This window comes from Plasmodium brasilianum, chromosome 14 (genome assembly GCF_023973825.1).
Source record: "Plasmodium brasilianum strain Bolivian I chromosome 14, whole genome shotgun sequence".
NCBI classification, from domain to species: domain Eukaryota; phylum Apicomplexa; class Aconoidasida; order Haemosporida; family Plasmodiidae; genus Plasmodium; species Plasmodium brasilianum.
Window position 1 is genome coordinate 2,964,690 of NC_090127.1, and position 24,092 is coordinate 2,988,781.

The 24,092-nt window shown below is 29.2% G+C and overlaps 2 protein-coding genes and 2 pseudogenes across 4 annotated transcripts; 2 read left to right on the top strand and 2 right to left on the bottom strand.

The window, feature by feature from the left end:
- Positions 1-372: 372 nt before the first annotated feature.
- MKS88_005838 lies at positions 373-6,764 on the bottom strand (annotated as a pseudogene). The gene is made up of 5 exons: positions 6,579-6,764; positions 6,129-6,368; positions 1,705-5,965; positions 1,095-1,645; positions 376-783 (listed from the first exon to the last, which is right to left on the bottom strand). Coding segments are annotated over exons 1-5 (5,646 nt in total).
- Positions 6,765-9,360: 2,596 nt separating this feature from the next.
- On the top strand, positions 9,361-15,323 carry MKS88_005839 (annotated as a pseudogene). The gene is made up of 11 exons: positions 9,361-9,579; positions 10,008-10,332; positions 10,590-10,683; positions 10,796-10,946; positions 11,089-11,659; positions 11,764-11,997; positions 12,372-13,090; positions 13,406-13,585; positions 13,803-13,864; positions 14,717-14,915; positions 15,108-15,320. Coding segments are annotated over exons 1-11 (2,967 nt in total).
- A 3,312-nt stretch (positions 15,324-18,635) lies between these two features.
- Positions 18,636-19,253, top strand: MKS88_005840 (myosin A-tail interacting protein; the record flags this gene model as incomplete). Its single annotated transcript, XM_067219137.1, has 1 exon — positions 18,636-19,253. One exon carries the CDS (start codon positions 18,636-18,638, stop codon positions 19,251-19,253), a length of 618 nt encoding a protein of 205 aa, XP_067071043.1.
- A 1,544-nt stretch (positions 19,254-20,797) lies between these two features.
- MKS88_005841 (methyltransferase) lies at positions 20,798-22,552 on the bottom strand (the record flags this gene model as incomplete). Its single annotated transcript, XM_067219138.1, has 1 exon — positions 20,798-22,552. One exon carries the CDS (start codon positions 22,550-22,552, stop codon positions 20,798-20,800), a length of 1,755 nt encoding a protein of 584 aa, XP_067071044.1.
- Between the last annotated feature and the right edge of the window lie 1,540 nt (positions 22,553-24,092).

A 24,092-nucleotide genomic window follows, 5' to 3' on the forward strand; every position in this document is an offset into this window, starting at 1 on the left:
AGAATAAAAAGAAAAATATTTAAATTATTGATTATGGTGCTATTCCTTTTTTGCAATTTTTATTAAATATAAAAAAAAAAAAAAAAAAAAAAAAAAAAAAATGCAGAAGACAAAATAACAAAACATCAAAAAAAAGTTGTTATGCCATTACTGTGCTGAAGTTATCTTAGAGTGGTTTAATTGGAGAGGTCAATATCGTTTCGTTGATACATACACATTTATAGCCTTAATTATGCATAAACTTAAAAGAAAAAAAAAAAAAAATAAAACAAAACAAAACACAAAAAAGCATAACAAATCAAAGTATAGCAAAATAAAACAGGCACATAAATGTAACTGTTCAAACTGGCTTCACCCCCTTTTTCGAAAGAGCTAAATTTTGTACTTTTTCAGAATAACTAAAGGGTTAATTGTTATGTACCACAAAGACTTGCAGATTTGCAAAAAATCATTTAAAAAATTTTCTAATATTTCAGATAAAAATGGTATTTTGTATAAAATTACTAAAACGTTCGTTATATCAATTAGTATTTTATCTCCCACATTTTTATTTATTATGGAACATATTTTTTCATTAAATTCGTACTTATAATAATATAAAATTAATTTGTCAATTTCAGATTTGTCTGTGAAGTCGTCCTCTACTAACCTTCTTATGATTTCTTTGTACTTACTATTTTCCTTCAATACGTTTATTCTTAATCTGAAACGATTTGCTATATCTTGGAAAAGTTCACGGTACATTTCCTTCGTGTCCTCTTCCTGTAGATAAATTGATAGTACCTGGGAGAGAAGCGTAAAAAGAGTTTTATGAAAGTTCGAAAATGCAACATAAGGATGTGTAAATACGTATACGTGCACATACGCCAATACACATACGAACTCACACATGCACATACACCAATACACATACGAACTCACACATGCACATACGCCAATACACATACGAACTCACACATGCACATACGCCAGTACACATACGAACTCACACATGCACATACGCCAGTACACATACGAACTCACACATGCACATACGCCAGTACACATACGAACTCACACATGCACATGTATAAACCCACATTCCCCGCGCATACCTTGCAAGTGGATCGGAGCTGCATCCCGTAGGGAAGAATGTCACACTCGTAATTTATGGAGTTCACTTTTTCATTCTTTATTAAGTTTTCAGATGCTAGCCATATATTTGTGTAGTAGTCAAATCGTGTTGACAGTATGTCCACTATTTTTTGGGCAAGCTTCTTTTTCAAAATTGATAGTTTATCTAGCACTAGTTTAAATTTCTTATAATAAGCCTCTTGCTGATTTTTAGAAAAATGAAAATCTACTAGTACGTATGTTTCGTGTGATATAAGAATTTTAAAAAATTTATTAAAACAATCATTAAAGACTTTTTTTACCGAATGTATATCTACATCAACTAGTAACTCTTCCAATAGGAGTTTTATTTTATCATTTTTGTGAACTGGGAATTCACTCAGTTTATTGGGAAGGTTTTCCTTTATTTGTCTTTCTTCTTCTTTATATTTTGCGCCCATCTGGCTATTGGATTTACTTGAAAAGGACAGTGATACTAATTTATTTATTTTTTTTTTTTTTTCTTCTCCTTGTGGTTCTTCTGCTTCTCTTCCTTTTGAAAAAACATCAACTTGTGGATGTTACTGATTCGTTTTCCCCCCCTCGAACTACATACGGTATTCTTTTTCGTGTCTACGCTATTTGATTTTTCCTTAACATTGCGGCTGTTATTACTACCAGTTCGTAGTATCGTTTTAGCAGTTCCTTCACTCTGAAAAATGGTACAGCTTTTCAAATTTTCTTTTGAAAAAGAGGATTTGGAATTATTCTCGTCCAGCTTCCTATCGCACGTGTGGTCTTTTTTTTTTTTTTTTTTGCCCAATTCTAGTCCTCCGTTCAATTTTGTAGCATTTTTATTCCAGATTTTTGCGTTCACTGGACTTACCGCCTTCCCATACATTCCTCTTGTACCAAATAAGTTAACGATATGGTTGAAAATGGCCAATATGTGTTTCAAAATAAGAGAAGAAAAATCAATTGTATTCATGACTAATGCTAGTATCTTTATGGTTATACTTCTAAGAGTATTATTCGTAACAGCATGTCCGTTAATAATAAAATGGAGTATATTACTATAAAACTGTGTTTCATAAAAATTAAGTATTTTTATTACAATTTCTTTTGATATAAATGGAAGGGATAACATATAATGAGTGTACTGAAACAGGATACATAAAAAACTTAGATTACTGTTGGTCATGTAATAATCTCTTCCTTTTAAGCTAATTTTATGTACTTGTTCATTATTTAAAGAAAAATAATTTACCAGTTGACTGTTTATTTCGTCTGGTATATCTTCAACAACATCCCATTTTTCTATTTCAAATAATTTATTAATTTGGATATTTTTAAACTCATAAAAGTTATTAACAGCTATAAGAGCTTCGCTCTTTAAGTACTGGAATGCCTTCTCTGCATAAGTCGACTCCTTTCCAAAAGGTTTGCAGCAACCTCTATTTTTAGCTTCATCAGACGTAATGCCGTATAACTCACCACATAACACTTGCTTCATATGACGCACCTCCTTATTACAGCACATTTTGGACTTCATTTGTTTCACCTTTTCAAACATATATATAGTACTATCCCTATATTCATCTTTTCTCCTTAGAAAGTGAGTCATAACTTTACGAGGAATATGAAAATATTGATTTTTTATTAAAAGACAGTTTTTATCATGACTTACGCAATTACGTTCTTTTTTCTGACCAATGTACATGTGATAATTTATCAAAAAATCGAGTGCTTTTTTACTATATATATTTTTCCCCTTTTGCCTTTTTTTTTCATCTATGTATTGTCCTTCCTTATCTGGTTTGGTATAACCAAAAAGGACATTATTAGTGCTCATATGTTGTGTCAGTTTCTTCACCAATGAGTGAACAAACCTACGCGCTCTGTAAGACTTTGTCTTTTTGCACTTCATGTAGTGTTCATCCTTTCTAAAACTGGTCGAATTCCGGTATATTTTGAGAAACAACTTGGTGAATGTGGCCCTCACACAGATGCTCCTCCTCGCTCCGATGTAGGCTGCACTGTGCATGGCACTGTTAGCGGTACTGTTCTCTACACCTCCTTTAGAACCGCTATCTACGGCACTACCCACTGTACATTTGGATGTAACTTCCCGTTGGCTTCCTTCCCTTTTCGAGCCCACCAAGTGCATTCCTGCAACCCTGGAGTGAACCCCTGCAGTGGAAATGCTCGAGCTGATATATTGACACTTATAATAGTACAAGTAAAAAAAGCGACGATAGTAGGAAATCCACGAGTTTCTGTTCTTCTTATACACGAAGTAGATTTGCGGAAACATGGTCCAAAATAAATAAACTACTTGATTGATGCTCATGTGTGTATTATATTTTTTCCTCTCATTGCATATATTATTTATTTTTTGTAAAAAGGACGAAAAAAGCATATGCTGTATATTTATATAATTCTTCCAGAATTTAAAAAAAATAAAAAAAAATTTTTTTTGCATTACTTTGCAATCTTCCTTAATAAGATGAACAACATTATTAGTATAATTCAAAAGAAGGTACTTTAAATATTTTTTAAAATTTTTTGAACAATTCTCTTCGAAAACAGTTGTAAGTGTCTTACATATTAAGAAGTCTAACCACTGTTTTATTCGGATGTACACTTTTCTTATTTTCTTAAAAAAATTATTTAAAAAAAATACAAAATTATTTATAGGGAAGAAACCTATATATTTGTACAACTTACTTTTTAATGATCTTTTTTTATAAAAATATAATATATAACTCATTTTACATTTTTCTAATACTAAATTTTCACACGATATGCTTTTCTTACTTAAATGTACTTTACCTTTATTTAAACTACACTGCTTAGACATGGTTTTTGCCGATACATTTTTTTCCCCATGCGTTTCTTTATTACCTCCTGCTTCTTCATGACTATTTATGGTTTCATTGTTTGGACGATTTTCTAATTCTTCCCACTCGAGCTGCGTTATATCCTCGTCTACTTGGTCCTCTTCATCCATTTTATTTTCCTTCTCATCGTAGGACAACCCACTGTTCATAGTGCTCTCTTTCGCTCTCTCCAAGTCATCACTACGGTTATTGAGGTCACTGCTATTACTGCAATCACTGTGCGCATTACCGTTGGTCGCACCCCCACCGCTATCATCCGTAATGAAACCCATGCACGGAAAATTATTTATATCACACAGCTTGTCCTTCTGCATAATTAAAATAGTTTCGTTCAGAGATCTATAAAGTATATCACTTACAAAATACTTTACGTAATTTTTATTTGTGCAAAAATTGTCCAAGAAATAGAAAAGACCGTTAAAGATCAGTACCGGTGTGAACAGCCTGTTTAACGAAGCTAGGTTTTTGTTATATCTTTTTTTCACACGATTCCATCTATTCCGTCTACTCCATCTATTCCGTCTACTCCATCTACTCCATCTACTCCGTCTACTCCATCTACTCCATCTACTCCATCTACTCCATCTACTCCATCTACTCCATCTACTCCGTCTACTCCATCTATTCCGTCTACTCCGTCTACTACATCTACTCCATCTACTCAATCTACTCCATCTATTCCGTCTACTCCATCTATTCCATTTCTTCCCCCCTGTTATGTATAATTCGAGTGCTAATAAGCTACTGTCCATTCTGCTATAAATTTTGGAATTTTTGTCCCCCCCTTCCTCTTCCACATTCTTTTGCTTTTTTTCTTTTTTCCCATCATTCACTAAGTTCGCTTCCTCATCCCTCATTACATTCTCTTCATCCACTTTGGAATCCCTCCTCAGGGTTACAAATCGAGCTGGTGTATTATAGTAATAATGCAAAAATGCTGCGTTATTCCTTCTGTGGAAATTAACGAAATAGTCGCTTCTTCCCCTGGTACTAAACGAATTGTTATGGTAGCTCCTACGGTAGATATACCATTCTTTGTCACTGTACCCATCTTCTTCTACATATATCAAAGTGGCGCTGCTGCTAACTCTACACTTGTAGGGCGATTTTAACTTGAATATTTCACATAGAGAGTATTTATTTTTTTTTCCTATTTTTCCACCACTGTGTTTACTACTGTGTCTGTCACTATGCCTATCACTACGCCTATCACTATGCCTGTTACTGTACCTATCACTATGTCTATCACTATGTCTATCACTATGCCTATCACTATGCCTATCACTACGCCTATCACTATGCCTGTTACTATGCCTGTTACTATGCCTGTTACTGTACCTATCACTATGCCTGTTACTGTACCTATCACTATGCCTGTTACTGTACCTACTACTGTTACCACTGCTGTTACCACTGCTGTTACCACTGCTGTTTGTACCAATTTCGTTTCTTCCTTTTTTTTCCTCTGTCCCTCCGCTCGTGCCAAACAGAAAATCAATGGAATGATAAGAAAAAGAGAAAATTAAATTTTCCAAAATAAAATTTTTTAAATATATAATATTAAAATTGTTAAAATAATTACTAAAATAATGATAAGTCGTCCACTGTTTTTTATAATAAAAATATAATTTCAAAATTTTATTAACAAGGAATAAACATTGATAAAATTTTTTTTCTTGAATAAAATATTTTAATTTTTTTAATAAATTTAGAAAATAAAGAAATCTTTTAAATATAAAATTTATATGTTCACATTTCCTTTTTAACTCGTTGTATTTATTTAAATGAATAGTTTTGAGTATTATATTTTTTATATCGTTTATGTGTGTTTTTACGCATTCTAGTTGATCTTGAAGTATTTCTATTTCTTCTCTTAAGTTTTTCATTATTATAATTATGTAAAAATAGTTGTTCAGTTCATTGTATATCATTGCATTTATGCATTTGTCAATTCGTTCCAGGTCTTCGTTGAGCTGAAGAAGGGGGTACCATGTCGCGCACGGAAACAGTATGCACATATATGTATGTATATGTGAACACGATATATATATATATATAGGTATGTATGCATATTCATATGTATATATACATGCAGTATTGTGTGCACACACACCGCCAATCCTTTTTAGCACCTACTTGCTGCTGCTGTTGCATGATATTTGATATATCGCATGTTGAATTTTGATCAAAGAAAATGTTGTACTTATATTTAGAATGCTGCTCCAAATTTTGAAAATTTACTTTGACCTCTTTTGGTAATTTTTCCTCATTCCGTTGTACTTTAATATGTTCATGTGGCTTTGTTAGTACCTGTTTGAAATTTAGTAAACATAGTTCATCCGGGTTTTGTCTGTTTACGTCGCTGATGGTATTTATCTGTCATAAGAGAAAATCAAAGTAATCGCATTTTTTTTTTTTTTTTTGCTCCTTAGGTGTGCACATTGCGGGTTAGCACACTCACAAGTAGTAGTGCACACCAACAGGGGTAAATATATATAGTGGTTAACATGTATAGCGGTATGCACGAATATATAATCCACCGTCTTATATGCGGGAAAACAAAAAAAAAAGAAAAAAAGTTTTAACCTTTGTTATGTAACTAATGTAGGTATCGAAATCCCTAATGTCAATTTTTTTTAAAGCAGGAGTTGGTATGCTTGAATAAATGCGTTCATTGTATTTTTCATTTGGACTTTGTTTTATTTCGTCATTGCTTACAACATTCGAAATGTGAATTAGTTCATGAGTCCCTTTACACAAATGTGTTTTCATACTGCCCACTCGAAACTTTAAACGTATCCATTTGGGTTTTCCAAATATTCATTTTGCGTCAGTCACTATTACGTAAGTCGCTATGTTTTTGTTATGTTTTCGTTAATATTCAGCTATTTTTTAGCTATTTTGAAAATTTTATTTATTTTTATTTATTTTTATTTATTTTTTTTTTATTTTTTTTTATTTTTTTTTATTTTTTTTTATTTTTTTTTATTTTTTTTTATTTTTATTTATTTTTTTTTATTTTTATTTATTTTTATTTATTTTTTTTTTCTTAATCCTATTTCCTTTTTTTAAAGAAAATTTTGCAGCGAGCAAGAGAAGTTACAGAATGACTGACTTCAATTCTATGTTGAATGATATTTCCAAAAATGGTGTAAAAAAAAATTAACACGCACACACGTACATACGAACAGACGTACACATACGAACAATTGTACACATCTGTACGTCCAAATGTTTACACATACAACACATATACAACACACATACAATACACATACAATATGCATACAATACACATACAATACACATGCAATACACATACAATACACATGCAATACACATACCAGTACACCCATGCGGCTAATATTCCCTACATATAAAATTAAATTTTGCATGATTTTATTTTTTTTTATTTTTCATTGATAGGCAAATCCGTTCGCTCATAAGAAAGGTTAAATGGTTACTATCCACAATTTACAAAACAAAAAAAAAAAAATTGCATTCACGTATCACTCGTTAATATATGTTTAACTGTTTAAATGTAAATTTGTAGTCCAAACCTATGCCAATAAGTATGGAAATGAAATATACGGAAATATGTATGCATGTATGTACGTATGCATGTATGTACGTATGCATGTATGTACGTATGCATGTATTCACATATATGTTTGCGTACGGACATATGCATTAATTTATGGGTATATATAATAGTACGCGCCTTTTTTGGAAGTTTGAAAAAAGGGCGTAAAAATTTTTAACAATATTCATTTTTGGCAAAACCAACAAAATGACTTTCATGCTATCCGTCAATATTTTTACAATTTACATTATATATACATATGTATATATTAGAATAGAATTATAAAAAAAATAAAATTAAAAATAAAAAATTATTTGCCGAAAGTATACTATAAAGTATACTATAGACTATATATACATAAGCATAAAAGCTTATATGACAGTTCAAATACAGTGCAAACATTTGTATTCATTTTTTACTTGAAGAAATTCGTAAGCATTCTCCGCCCCTCTCATACAAAAATAGTACATAACTAAGATATGTGCTTCATCTATATGCTTCCATCAATACATTTTTCGACATTACCCTGTGCAGACAAATCAACACAAACGTACATATACCTACATATTTATGATACGAGAAATTTTTTTTTTTTTTTTCAACCTTCTCTCATATTACTGTTTTAAATGCATCGTTTTAGTTATTTTTTATATGACATATTTTGGAATTGCAAAAAAAAAAAAAAAATTTTAAGCGTAGGATGTGCCATAAAGCTTATATGTATATGTACATGTGTGTGCATATATGTATGTATGTATATATATATATGTATATATATGTATGTATATGTATGTATGTATATATATGTATGTATATATATGTATGTATATATATGTATGTATATATATGTACGTATATATATGCATGAACATATAATATATATATTTACTTGTATGCTCTATTTTTCACGATTGTATAAGCTGGAAAATATTTACCACTTTAATTCCCTAGTTCATGTGGTACACTTGTTTGGTTTTTCTCGTCCTTTATTTGTTTGCTCATCTTTTTTTCGTTCATCTTTTTTTCGTTCATCTTTTTTTCGTTCATCTTTTTTTCGTTCATCTTTTTTTCGTTCATCTTTTTTTCGTTCATCTTTTTTTCGTTCATCTTTTTTTCGTTCATCTTTTTTTCGTTCATCTTTTTTTCGTTCATCTTTTTTTCGTTCATCTTTTTTTCGTTCATCTTTTTTTCGTTCATCGTTCTTTTGTTCGTCTCTTTTTTTTCTCCGTTTATTCCTCGCTTTTTTTGGGAGGCACCAAATTATTAAAAATGTGAAGGAAGATTAGAAGAAAAAACTAAAAAGATAAATATATACAAATATATACTTACATATCCATACAAGTATATATGTACCTATATATATATATACATGTATATATGCGAGTTATACATATTATTCACAACAGATTAAATGAAAAAAAAAAAAAATAAAAAAAAAGGGGAAAGGGAAAGTTATATAGTTGAAAGAGCAAGGTAAATAGAGAATGCCATGAAAATTTAAACAATCATGCCATGTTTATAAATAGGAATAAACAAAGTAAAGCATTATATTTAGTAATGCTAAAGAAGAACAAGAAAAAAACAAAAAAAAAAAAAAAAAAAAAAAATAGGAAGGCAGGAAAACAACCAAGTAAGCGAGCAAACAAGCTAATGAGCAAACTAGCAGACGAACGTACAAATTTACAAACTTTCAAATTTACAAACGTATTAACTTTCGATCAAAAATTTGAGACTGTCGATCAACATAAGTAACACGTCGGGAAAGGCATCGTTAAATAGTTCATAATGCCGATATGTAAGAGCAAATATAAAAATGCCGTATCAGAGGATGACAAGTTATTATTTAAGGCTTGTACGGAGTCCACGGAATATCTACATATATATTTTAACGATCTGAGGGAGTATTTGTATAGGTCCAAAAAATATGAGGAGCTGAACAACTTTTGTTACAACATTTTAAGGAATATAAAAAACCCCGCTATGTCTAGAATAACTGCGCTAAAGGTATACAACTCGTGAGGTATATACATTTGCTTATTTATATTTTAATATATACATACATATACATACATATACATACATATACATACATATACATACATATACATACATATACATATATATATATATATATATATATATATATATGTTTATATACATGATTGTATGATGTGCACGTGAATGTTATATGTCTAGTGAAAAAAAAAGAATCTTTGAATGAGTGTCGTGTTATTTACCATGAAAATTTTGTAAACGGAGCTTAAAACATGGAGTTGGCAAGAGGGGTATATATGTATATAATAGTACGCACGCAAGCATATATATATATATATATATATATATATATATATATATATGTGTGAGCATCCCCATGCATAAATACCTATGTGGCTGTCCACGTTCTGAAATTACCACTTCCCCTCCCTCCGCAGGTAATTAGCCTGTCCTTAGTACTCAAAGCACGTAATGCGGATCTTCGTGTGTACAAGGAAATTATTACATATGCATATAAACTACTAAAAAGAGACCAAGAGGGGGAAAACAAAAAGTATTTCTCATACTTTGGACATAGTACCAATCAAGAGAAAAATGCAATTGTTACAGAATCAAAGAATTTGCTTAAAACAATTAAAATAATGAAATTAAGAAATGATTCAAGAGAATTAAAATTTATTAATACCATATTTAATAAGATGGAGGAGAATCGAATAGAGATACCCGAAGGATATACGTCCTCTTATAGCATACTGCTTAACGGTTACACTGTGCATGCACTACTGGAAAAAAAGAAGCAAAGAAAAATGTGCACTTCGCGCTGAATGTTATGTGGTTTGTATTGTTTATGTATGTTGTATTTTACATTTTTCGTCTTGTAATTTTTTTTTTTTTTTTCAAATGAATAAACGCTTATGAACACGTCAGGAAAATCGAAGCGCGTTCATACGTGCATACGCACATATGTATATATATATATGTACATGTCCGTATGATTTGTATTTTCCCATTCTTAACAGATTTTAAAATATCCAAGAGGGACCTCTTTGAAATGCTAGAGGACGAATTTGTTAACCACCTAAAAGTCGACAGTGTATACACTAACTATGTCAGGTATAGCGTCAAAGTGTGCGCACAGTCGTTCACTCGAAAAAATGTATATGTGTGTGTGTTTGTAAGTATTTGTATATGTATGCACTCACGTACGAGATTTTACTTCTCGTAGGTTGCTTAACCAAATAAAGGAAAAGACGGTGGAATTTTTGGAAAATGGAGAATACGAACTTTACTGCAGGTTTATGGATGTAATACAAATAAAATATGAACAAATGGAACATAACAACATATGCTTGATGTTTGCTCATGTTGCATGTAGTGTCAGATGTACATAAAGGTCTACATTTATAAGTGCACATATGTGCGCATATGCATATGTATAATCATACATGTGTGTACAGGCATATATATATGTGTTTACGCCCTTTTACATACCTTTGTGGACCAACCTGTTTCCATCAGGAAATGCAGGAGGAGGAAGAGCTTAACATCCGGTATGAGTCATATGTCCTTAGTTGTCCCCATAAGACTAATGAAAAAAACGAAGCTAAAGTAACGAATCAAGAAAATAGTAAAAAAAAGAACGAACTAAAAAAAAGCCTAAATAATATATTTGCAAATAGTTCGATCGATTCTGAAGAGGAAAAGGAAAAAAAAAATAATAATAACAGCGATGAAAATAGTAGTAATGATAAAAATAATAAAAACAATGCATTGTCGCAAAGTGATCATCCGTTTAGTGCTCTACCTAGTTTTATTAGCAAAAAGAATTCGAAAGATGGAAATGAATCAAGACCTTTATCAAAAAATATGCCAATAAGTTTTTCAAAATTTACCACATCATTTTCGAAACGTTTCCCTTCAAGTAATTCTATAAATGATGAAAATGAAAAGAGTAGTATGGTGGTACCAAAGGAAAACATTAAAAAATATGATTCACATGATAAAGAAGAAGAAGTAAAGGACAACACAAACACAACCAATTTTTATCCATTTGGAATAAACAAAGATATTGTTGAAAAGAGGGATAAGTGTAAAAAGGAGGTTATAGTTGAAATGGGGAAAGATGAAGACACAGCACTGATAAGAGAGGATAACTCTAAGAACATAGCAAAAGAAAAAAAAAAAAAAAAAAAGAAACAGGGATAGAGAAAGAGACAGAAGCAGGAATAGGAACAAGAACGGGAACAGAATTAACAAAGGATAATGGAATAAAGGAAAATTTTATATTCCCGGAAGAGAATATTAGTAATAAGGGAAAAGGAGAAATAAGAGAAAAGGGCCCTTTCAAAAAACACTCATCGCTTAAAAGTGTTTCTTTTGACATAGCAGAAGATGAATATAACAAATTGGGGATAAAAAATGCAAAGGGTAAGTATACTTACCGTGTTACAGCGGTTCATTCCGTGGGTGGAAGTTATGTGCTGTGTGTATGTGCACTTGCACATGTGTATGCATATGTATGCACATTTGAATATCTACACGCATATATATATATATATATATATATATATATATATATATATATATATATATATATGTATATATACAATACCGCGCAAGTGTAAGCGCACATCCAACCATTCAATAACGAATAGCCGAAATGTTACAAGCAAAGTTTTTTATGTTGAATGCGCGTTCGATGGAAATACATTTTTTTCGCGTGTGCCTGATGCTGCTTTGTTGCTTCTGTGTGTGTTTATATTATTTATTTTTACGATTTGTTATATTATTTATTTTTATAGGAGAGGCTGATATACCAGGGAATGACAGAATAGGCGAAATGGCATGCAACAAATTTAATGATGATGAAAATAAAATTATAAATGAGTTCAACTTATTTCTAAATAAGCAAAAAAAGGGAACGGATACACATATGGGCGATGCACATAAGGACGACGCTCATAAGTCAGTGAAGGAATTCAAAAATACGGCAAGTAGTGAAAGTAGTGTGCTGTGGAATTATGTTATAAGTAAAAGTAAATTTTATGAATTAAAAGAAGATTTTGTAAATTATAATAAATTTTTACTTGAAAAAGAAAAGCGAGGAAAAGAAGAAACACTTGGTAACTTACTAGGAATGAGTAAATATATCGACATAAAGAAGAAGAAAAAAAATAATAATAATACTAATAAACGTAAAGGTAGGAAAATGAATCCAGAAGAATTTAATTGCATTATTGATAAATTTACAAAAAATATAAACACAGATTTAACGTTAAGAAGTTATGATTATAGGAAAGGCCCACCTCAACAGGATGTGTCTTCATACACGCTAAACGCTAATTGTAAATGTGCAGTTGATCAAACGTATGTAGGGGAATACACAGCAACAACAGGGAAAAACGAGAGTAGTCACGTCAGCTCGTTTAACAAATATTTCACTGCAAATGATAACATCTTTTTTGTACAAAAGACCATTTTAAAAAATAGCTCTCTTTTATTTAATGACGACAATCTGGAGGTATATGCATATGTGCCAATTATGTCTGTATTATGTATATTACTATTTTTTATTTTTTCATTTTTACGTAAAAACGGAGTAGCATGGGTTTTGTTGCATTAAAATTTTAAGAAACCACGTTCAGGTTTCATTCATTTGGCATTAGTATGTGCGTAGTTACATTGATACCTTTGTACTCTTCTATGTGCATGGTCATATTAACTTGGCCGTATGAACATGTTCATGTTAATATCATCTTGTTCTTATTAAGATTTCCTCTTTTGTATTAATTTATATATTTATGTACATACTCTTTCTTTCCTCCATATACCACAGATATCAATAGATCAAAATTATTACGACATTAATGGAATTATAAAAATTTATTTGAAGAACAAAAAGTTTGTGAATTTTTATGATGTGGATATACAAATTACTAATAAGATTCTTTTTCCCTTGAGGTTTAAATTTCTCAGTTATGAAAAGATGTTGTGCACGAGCTCAACAAATTGCTATGTAAGGAAAATGGATACAGGAGTGCACATAATTTATATATATATTTCTATATATGTATGTTCGTGGGTACATATAGACATGTATGTGCGCGCCTTCAAGTGTGGTACTCTTTTTTTTCTTTTTTTTTTTTTTTATAGTTTTCCCTATTTTTGAAATAGGATTATACCCAATAAAGCATTATATTGAAATATTTTATTTGAAATGTTTGTGTTTTCAGGAAATGGCTGTGAAGTGCCAGCACATGTACAAGGGTTTTCCACTTATTAAAATTTCGTACAGGTATGAATATAAGAATGCAGCTATATTCATTGCAAAAATATGAAAAAAAAAAAAAAAAAAAAGCAAAAATAAATTCGTAGGAAGAAGGAACCAACTTTGAAACGTTTATGTCTTAAGCGATGTATCTATCGTCTGTCTGTACATGTACACGTGAATGCATACATGCATACATGCATACATGCATACGTGCATACATACATATATACATACATACATATATACATACATACATACATATATACATACATACATATATACATACATACATGCATACATGCATACGTGCATACATACATATATACATACATACATATATACATACATACATACATATATACATACATACATATATACATACATACATGCATACATGCATACGTGCATACATACATATATACATACATACATATATACATACATACATATATACATACATATATACATACATACATATATACATACATACATATATACATACATACATATATACATACATACATATATACATACATACATATATACATACATACATATATACATACATACATATATACATACATACATATATACATACATACCTGCGTACCTGCATACCTACATATGTAAATGTACACATGTACATGATGTAGATTTGCTCCCTTAGCTTGCAAGTAGCAGAATGCACCACAAAATTTCGTAAATTGTTGTATAGTTCGCTTTATTGTAGCACCGCAAATATGTTATATTGAAATGAAATTATTACTCTTTTTATCAGTTGTTTTTGCAAATTTGTAATGAATTTTGATTTTTTTCCTGCTTTTTTATTTTTCGGCTGATTTTTTCCTCTTTACAAATTTATAATTTTCATTACAGAATGCAAGATATGTTTAGAAAAAGTATTGAGTTAAGGCTGCCCATACCAATAAACAAATTTATGAAGAGTATGAAAATCACTAAGGACGTTTTCGACAAGTTTTGGAATAATGAAAATTTTAACCTATATAAGAAGGAGAAAATTATTAACAAAGGAGAAATGGTGGACAATGAATCAATTGTTGTGGACGCTTGTTTGGTAAGACTTAAATTTCGTAAATGAATTAAGCATGTGATATTTATGTTTATTTTTGTACACAATTTATGCCTTTTGCGTGTTTTTCTCCCTATTCCTGTAGTATACATTTTGCACACACATTTATGTACGCACATATATACTCAATTATGTACTTTATTATTTGCGCAATATTCCCATCGTTTGTTTTTTAAGGGAGATGCTTTAAACGTGTGTTATATCGATGACAAGATTTATTTATGTGGTAGCTATACTGACAATTCGAGCGCCCTGGAAAATTATTTCGTTCTTGTCGGAATTGAAGTTGTAAAAAAAAAGTTAAAAATTATATGCAAATCAAATAACCCAACATTATCTTCAGCTATATTATTTTTAATTGTATTAATACTTAAGAAGCATACAAAGAAATGAGGACCCTAAGGGGAAATTTTTTTAATTATTGGGCTGGCTCCCATTTACATATATGTATATATTATTTTGATTTATTTCATTTCGTTTTATTTTATCTTGTCATGCCATATTTTTTCGTGGCTTTTTTTTTTTTTTTTTTTTTTCTATGTACCGTTTTTCAGTCTTATAAATTTTATTTAGTTTTTAATTAAAAATGAATATAAAAGAAATGCATCCCTTTTTATTTTTTTTTTGTCAATGTTATGATTTTTTTTTTCATTTTTTTAATTTGTTATATATATATATATATATATATATATATATATGTTTATGCATATCTTTACCATAGCAACATTTTAAAGTTTTTTAAATGAAGAAAATGTACTGTTCCGATTGATTTTATTAGAACATTTGAAATCATGCATATGAATGTATCATAATGTGTAAGAATTAAAAAAACTATAATATATGTTTGTCAAGAGATGAATCATTTTTTAAAAATATTTTTAGAAAAAATGCATATTCCTCTTAAACTGTTGGGGTGGATGTTGAAGTCATATTTGTATATTTGTTCAACGTTCTTTACATAAGTTTTGTTTTTGTTTTTATTTTCGTAACCAATAGTAGAGCAGGTTACGGCTAATTAAGGAAAGAAGACATATACACATGTAAACATAAATATAAATATAGGCAAGTATATATGTTTATTTATTTGTACATATTCATATTTACTTGAATAATACATGAATGGTGTATGCCTTAAAACTGGAATTTTTTTTTTTTTTTTTACGCAATAAAATCGAATTACTATGAGAGTCTTTTGATGAATTGTTTTAATGTGATATAAAATTCGAATCCTGTGTACACTATTGGTAAGCATTCATTATTTTTCTTCACATACATAAGCGTATATATATGTATGTATGTATATATATATATATATATATATATATATGTGTTTAAAGAGGAATATTTGGGATGAATATTAAATTGCATTTTATACAAGATACTTAAATGCATTTCGAAAAGTGCAGCTCATCCTGTCAACTCTTCGACTACTAGTAGTACAACAGTCATTATTATACCTCTTATCTTATCGTTTCATGGTATAGGTCCATGTTTTTTCGTTATTTTTATTATTTTTTTTTTGTACATAATATTATGACCTGGTAATATTTATTTGAGCTAAATCAAATAGGAGCTGAAATGCACAAATTTAATGAAAATTATATCTAATAATATTTACAATGGTCAATTGTATGTATACGTATATATAAATATGTATATATATGTATGTAAGTTTGTATATGAGTACACATGGACGTTTGGTAAGTGGGTTTTCATGTACATATGTATATATAAAATTTTTTTTTTCTCCTTTATTATTACTGAAAAAAGTTAATTACCACAATTCTTAATATTCTTATAAAAAAGGAAAAATGAGCCCTATTGTAAAATTCTACTCCTAGTGTTGAGAAACGCGTGTACAAATGCAGTAGATACACATTTTTCTGTGAAATTTGCCCCCACACACGTATGTAATATATATATATAAAGATTGATACGCACATACATACATATATATATACCTATGCCCTTCTATAAATTCCAAGTAACTGTCGTCATACTATATATTTTGTTTATAATGATGTTCTTCCAAATTTTTGATCTTACCCTAGATTAATGCTATTTCCATGCATTTCCGTGCGCAAATAGATATATAGAAGGGTAAATTAAGTTGTATACACAATCTGTTCGTAAAATTTGAGTACAACAACTGTAGAAGAACAAATTTTGGGAAATAAATGGGTTTTTAAGAAGTACAAAAAAAAAAAAAAAAAAAGTTATTTCAATTACTAGTATTTTAAGAAGTAAATTAATTTATTAAAATGATTATGAACTGTAGAATGCCTGAATTGTTAATAATAAATTTCTATCCTTCCTTTTTTTCTTTTTTTTTTTTTTGGCTGTATTAATATCTTAATAATTATCATAATTTTTCGTCTACATGAAAATTGTATAACAGTACGCAGCACAAAAAAGATAAAATTCACATAAACATGGAAAAAAAAAAAAAATAAATGTACTAAATGGTTTTATATAATTATAAAAGATAACAAATGCTGATATTTCTTTTACTTTTACGTTCACTTTTACGTTCACTTTTACGTTCACTTTTACGTCACTTTTACCTTTAATTTTAACATTTTCTTCTTATATGAAGAAACTGTTAATATATTTAGTCTGACCGAATTCTTTTTTTTTTTTTATGGGAAAAGCTGTAAACGTTTTTACCTTACAACATATATCAGTTAGTTACTCCTTTTCATTAATCATTTAATAAATTAATAGTAATTTTCTTGATTTTTATGAAAAATATTTTTTTAAGGCTAAGCGTAAAAAAAAAAAAAAAAAAAATATAGGAAGGCTAACCATTTTGCACACACAGCTTTGGCATAATAGCTTTATTTTAAAACATGAACAAGCAATAATATAAACCAAAAAAAAAAAAAAATTATAAAAAATTATAAAATATATCCAAATATACATATATTACATATATAGTGTGTATAATATATACATATTCACATATATTTACCTGTACGACACATACATATATGTATTTGTTCATATACACATACTTGTACATGTGTATATGTGAACAGATAATATATATTTTTTTTTTTTGGTGTTAGATTTAGAAAGTCTCCAATGTTGTATACAGCTGTAAAAAATAAAATTAAATTTTAATTAAAAAAAAAAAATAATATAATATACATATATGCATATGTATATATATACAACATATATATAAATCCATTATAGTAAGTTGGAATGTTTAACTAAATTAAATTTTTTTTTTTTTTTTTTAATTTTATGAGTCTTTAAAAACTTGTTTTATTTTTATTATTTATAATACCTATATATACTTCTTCTGAAAGAGTGTATTTATAGTACTTCGCTAACCAATATTTTATATTACTTTAGTATTACTTAACTCTAATATTTTTATCGTTGCTTTATTTTTTTGTTTGCATATATTTTTAATATAGAAATAAATATATTAATATATTAATATATTACATATATTTATATATTTTTAATTTCAAATTTGTTCTATTCCGCGTCATAGTACTAATATATTATATATATTTATATATTTTTAATTTCAGATTTGTTCTATTCCTCTCCATAGTACTAATATATTATATATATTTATATATTTTTAATTTCAGATTTGCTCTATTCTTCTCCATTTTACTATATTGTGTTCCGTTTTGTGCTCTTTCCTTTTTTCGTATTTTTTTTTTTTTTTTTGTTTGAATTGTGAAAATGGAAAAACAATGCCCCGTGTGTTATTTCAATTTACCGGATCCTGAATCAACGATAGCTCCATATGATACGGAGTTAAATTATTTCATGTGGGGCCCAGGTTTTGAATGGCAACCAGAACCTGAGGTAAAGCAAATATCAGTTGAAGAGGAAAATTATGAAGAGTCTGAAGAGTCAGAAGAATCAGTTATAGAGTTAGAAGAACTAGGTGATAAGGTTGATTCAAGTGAGGCCAAAACATTTTTTAATGAAAAGAGTAGCAGTGGAAAAATAAGCATTCAGGATGCTTCTTATAATGCTAGAAGATTGGGTTTAGCTCCATCAAGCACTGATGAAAAGAAAATTAAAGAGTTATATGGGGAGAACATAACATATGAACAATACTTGGAGTATATAGCCATGTGTGTCCATGAAAATGATAATATTGATGAACTAATTAAAATGTTTGCACACTTTGATAATAATGCAGATGGATACTTAACCAAATATCAAATGAGGCATATTTTAACTACTTGGGGAGATGCTTTAAGTGAGCAAGAGGCAAATGACGCCTTAAATGCATTCTCAAAAGATGACAAAATTAACTATAGAATGTTCTGTGAGGATATTTTGCAATAGCACTTTTGCTTTTTATATTTTGTTTTGCTATATTTTACCCAATTTTGATGCATTATTTTATTTTAATATATGTTTTGTTATTTTATTTCATCTAATTATTCATTTTATGATTTTATATTATTTTATTTTATTTTATTTAATTATTCATCTTATTATATTAATTTATCGTTATTTTTACTTCCGTATCCTATGATATTACAAATCGTGAAAACATCCAGACCGTTTTCATTCACATAACTATATGCTTTTTTTTACGTCCATTCTGTGATAAATGAATGGAAACATGTACGTGTCTTCACCCGTATACGCACATATATGCTTACATACATACATGCATACATGCATACGTGCATACGATATATGTACATACATACATACGTTAGTAATCGTAGAGACATAATTGTAAGATTGAAAATTGTACACGATGATTCAGCTTTCCACTTTGTAGGTTATTTCCGTTTTATTTGTTTTTGACTTATCCTTTGTCTTTGTTTTTTATATTGTATATTTTTTTGATCATAACCTCTTTTAATTGCGAACATGAGCATGTTATAAGTGCGTTTTGTAAAGAAAAAGAAAAATATAAGAATGGAAAAAAAAAGTGAACATTCCGTAATTATTTATTCTTATGATTTATCTTTAATTTTTATTTTAGTTTTTTGTAAAACTGTAACAAAAAAAGCATCGTACGCATTATTATCGTTTTACGATTGTTTTTTTGAAATGTTTAATCCGTACAGCATGCATGTATGTATGTATACGACACGTATAGCTATATAAGAAACTAAACATTACAAAAAAGAAGGTTTATGTTGAAACTTTTAAGGGCGCAGGAAATATCGAAATGAAAAAATAAAGAATATACCATTTTTATAGCAGCTTTTTATGAATTAAATATAGAAGAACGAATATTGCAATAAAAACTTAATTCGCAATATTTTAAACAAGTTTGTTTTGCTTCATCATGCTTCATCATGCTTCATCATGCTTCATTATGCTTCATCATGCTTCATCATGCTTCATTATGCTTCATCATGCTTCATTATGCTTCATTATGCTTCATTATGCTTCATTATGCTTCATTATGCTTCATTTTGTTTTGTTTTATTTTTTTTTTTTTACATCCTCAGGGACATTTGAAATTTTAATTAACTTGAACGAACAAGAAACAAATACTGTTAGCAAGCATACGTTCTATACACACAAAATAATGTACAATGCACAGAGCACAAGTAGACATAATAAAAAGGAAGATATTATAAGGGAATTTTTATTTTATTTTATTTTTTTTTGGTATTATTTTTAAATTAATTAAAAAGGTGGTATGTAAAGCGTAACAACAAATGGGTAAACGTTATTTGAGGCTATTTTAATAAAATTAAAAAAAAAAGTTTAGATAGGAAAAGATAAGTTAAGAATGAGGTTATTTATAATGAGCCCCCTATACATTACCTCATATTTTAAACGTTTTATGATAAATATTTTTCTGTTGTTTTTTTTTTTTTTTTTTCCCCCTCTACTCCTTTCATTATATTCTGAACATGTCAGAAACTTATTTGCAAAATGAACCAATAAAAATCTGCAAAGAGATAGAGAGAAATATGCACAGGATTATCCGGGGAAGCACGCCCCTGTCCTACAATCTTAACACTTCTATTAGTTCCAACAAATGATTCATTAATAATATTTATGTAATCATGATAAGAGCATAATTTGGTTGTAAAAATTATTAGTAGTAACCCATTGGATGTAATATATTTTTGAGCTACGTTAATCAGATCGATATATCTTTTCTTACCCGATTCAATAAACTTTGATTTGGGGATTAAATTTGGAGGATCCAAAACGATTATATCAAACAGTTCATTACAATTTTTAAAAAATTGTAAATAATCACAACAAATAAATTCAATATTATTATTTTTTATATTATTTAAGTAAGCAGCATTTTTAGCTAGCTGTACAAATTTTTTATCCTTTTCTACACACTTAACACTTTTTGCTTTTCCGTTTTTTGCACATTGAATTCCAAATGATCCAACATAAGAAAATAAATCGAGGATATTCTTTTGATATGCATATGTGCATAAAAGATTTCTTAAACACTTTCTGTTAAAAAACCATCCAGTGCCTGGTGAATTAATAAGATCTATTAAAAAAAAACAATCATTTTCAATTAATATGACTTGTTCAGGTATTTTTCCATAAACAACTTTTTTATATATTTCTAATTTTTCATTTAACCTTTCTTTATTGTCATTTCGAAATATGATTCCTTTTGGCTTTAGTAGTTCAATAAGTGCATCATTGATATTGCAAGCTAGCATTTCACATCCGACTGTCAAGTGTTGTACTGAAATGTATTCATCGAAGCGATCAATTATAAGTCCTGGAAGGTTATCCCCTTCGCTGTTAATTAGTCGATAGCAAAACTGGTTATCCAGCATTGGGTGTGCATGTACATGAGCGGACGGGCTTATGTCAGACGAGAGCATACTAGATGTATTCGTGTGTGCACTAGTGGAAACATTAGATGACGCACTAGTGTGGGTATTGCTGGATGAACACTTTAACATTTCAGTGGTCGCACTGGTGGATGAATACATGGACATTCCAGTAGACGCACTAGTGTGGGTACTGCTGGATGAACACTTTAACATTTCAGTGGTCGCACTGGTGGACGAATACATGGGCATTCCAGTAGATGCACTAGATGACGGGTTGTCATCCGATGAAAGTTCGCTTAATGATATCATATTGCGGTTTTTCCCCCCTTTGGTAAGCTTGGACCTCCACAGTAAACAAGCTTTAATTTTTTCTATAAAAAAATTTATGTTAATTGGAAAAAGAGTATTCTGACTTATTATTCTTGCGGTAATTAAAGAGTAAGGGTTGAAGGTGGCAATGCCAAATGACTCTCCATTGTTATTTTTTACATTAACTAGGGTAAAAGGATTATTTTTTAATTCTTCTAAATTGCTTACTTCGTTACTGTAAACTAGAGGCACATTCCGTTTTAACCTTCTGTCATGCATATTTTTTTCTTTCTCTTTATATTTGTCTACTCCGCTGTATTTGTATTCATGGTTATATTTGTGCTCGTCTTTGTCTTTCTCTTTCTTTATTTCTTCCTTTAAATATAAAATTGGTCTTATGCTAACATCATCTATATACTGCTCATGGTGATATTTGTATAGTTCCTCCTTAAATTTTGTGTTTTTGATATACTTGACTTTTGAAAAATATCTACATTTGAGATAGTTGTTGTGGTTTTTCTTTGTTCCTATTAATATAAGCATCTTGTTGGGTCATCTTTTGTTCTGTATGGAATTAATTTGTTCCTATTATTATTTTATTATTATTTTTTACGATAATTTTTTTTTATTATATAATTTTTTTGTTTTATATTAAATTAGTTCAAGTGGTGCTGTATCTTTTATGCGTAATGTATGTGAGTTTCCTTTCAATTGAAGGGACAAAAAAAAAAAAAAAAAAAAAAAAATGAAAAAACGAAAAAAAGAAAAAGAGAAAAAAAGAAAAAAAGAAAAAAAGAAAAAAAGAAAGAGTATATTATATACTGATAACAATTTTTTTGTTTGTTCATTATTTTAAAATGGGGGCAGGTTACTGTTTACAGGTTTAGGAATATGGTTAAGCTGCCTCCCACCTGATCTTCTCATACTTTAACAAGAAAAGGGTTGACATATATTTAAATAAATTTGTTTATAAAATTCTATGAGCTATTAATAAAGTTTCTACATAACAACCTTGTTCAACGAAACGGCAAATCCCAATCCATTCATCCGTATATGCATCCATTCAAACAGTCATACAATCATCCATTCGCAAAGTTAACCATTCAACCATTCAATCAGTGAAAGTGTGAAAGTGTGAAAGTGTGAGAGAGTGAAAGAATGAAAGAGTGAACGAGTGGTTCATTTTTTGAGGGTACCTCCTTTTGTTTTATCTTTTTATATTATCATGCCCAGCGCGTTGCAGAAATATGAAGTTGTTCGTTCGTTGATAAATCATTTACATCTTCGCAATATGGAAGCTTGGCCCTTGTTAAGCAGCATTTCCCTTCAATCGAAAGGAACTCGCTCGTCAGCTTGTCCAGCAGTTACAAGCATATAAAAATGTAAGAGTTTATACACACATAGATACGTACATAAATACGAACATGTACTTATATTCGTCTGCAGTGGTATGTATAATGATACTTCGAATGTGCTCTTAACAATTTTATCCTTGCTAATCACATAATAAAAAATAAAAAGGCAAATAAATTATTTACTCTCCAACTAATACAAATATTTTTAAGGTGTATGAAACACAAAAATAGCTGGTAAAAAAACGAAATCTATGTAACGTAAGAGAGAAAATTTTTTTTTTTTTTTTATTAATTCATTCTGTAGTTATATTCCATATGTTATATAACAAATGTATAAAGGATAGTCTTTTAAACAAGATGTACAGTAGGGGGGAGAGAAAAAAAAAAAAAAAAAAAAAAAAATACAAGCGAGTAGGCAAAGGTTAAAGTGTTAAAACGCCAAAACGAGGTTGCTCATGCGTACCAGGAAAAGAACAGAATTGCAAAAAATACAATATACTATTAAGGGCATAAAATAATTACATATTTTTAGGCGGAAGTTATGTAAATGTTAATTGTATTTGTATAATAAAAAAAAAAAAAAAAAAAAAATTCAAATCGAAGAAATGGTAAAAGGAGAAACGGAAGAATGAGCATAAAAATAAAAGATTAAAAAAAAAAAAAAAAAAAAAAAGAAAAAAGGAAACAAGAAAAGAAGAAAATAGACTGTACTGGCATAAGTATACATA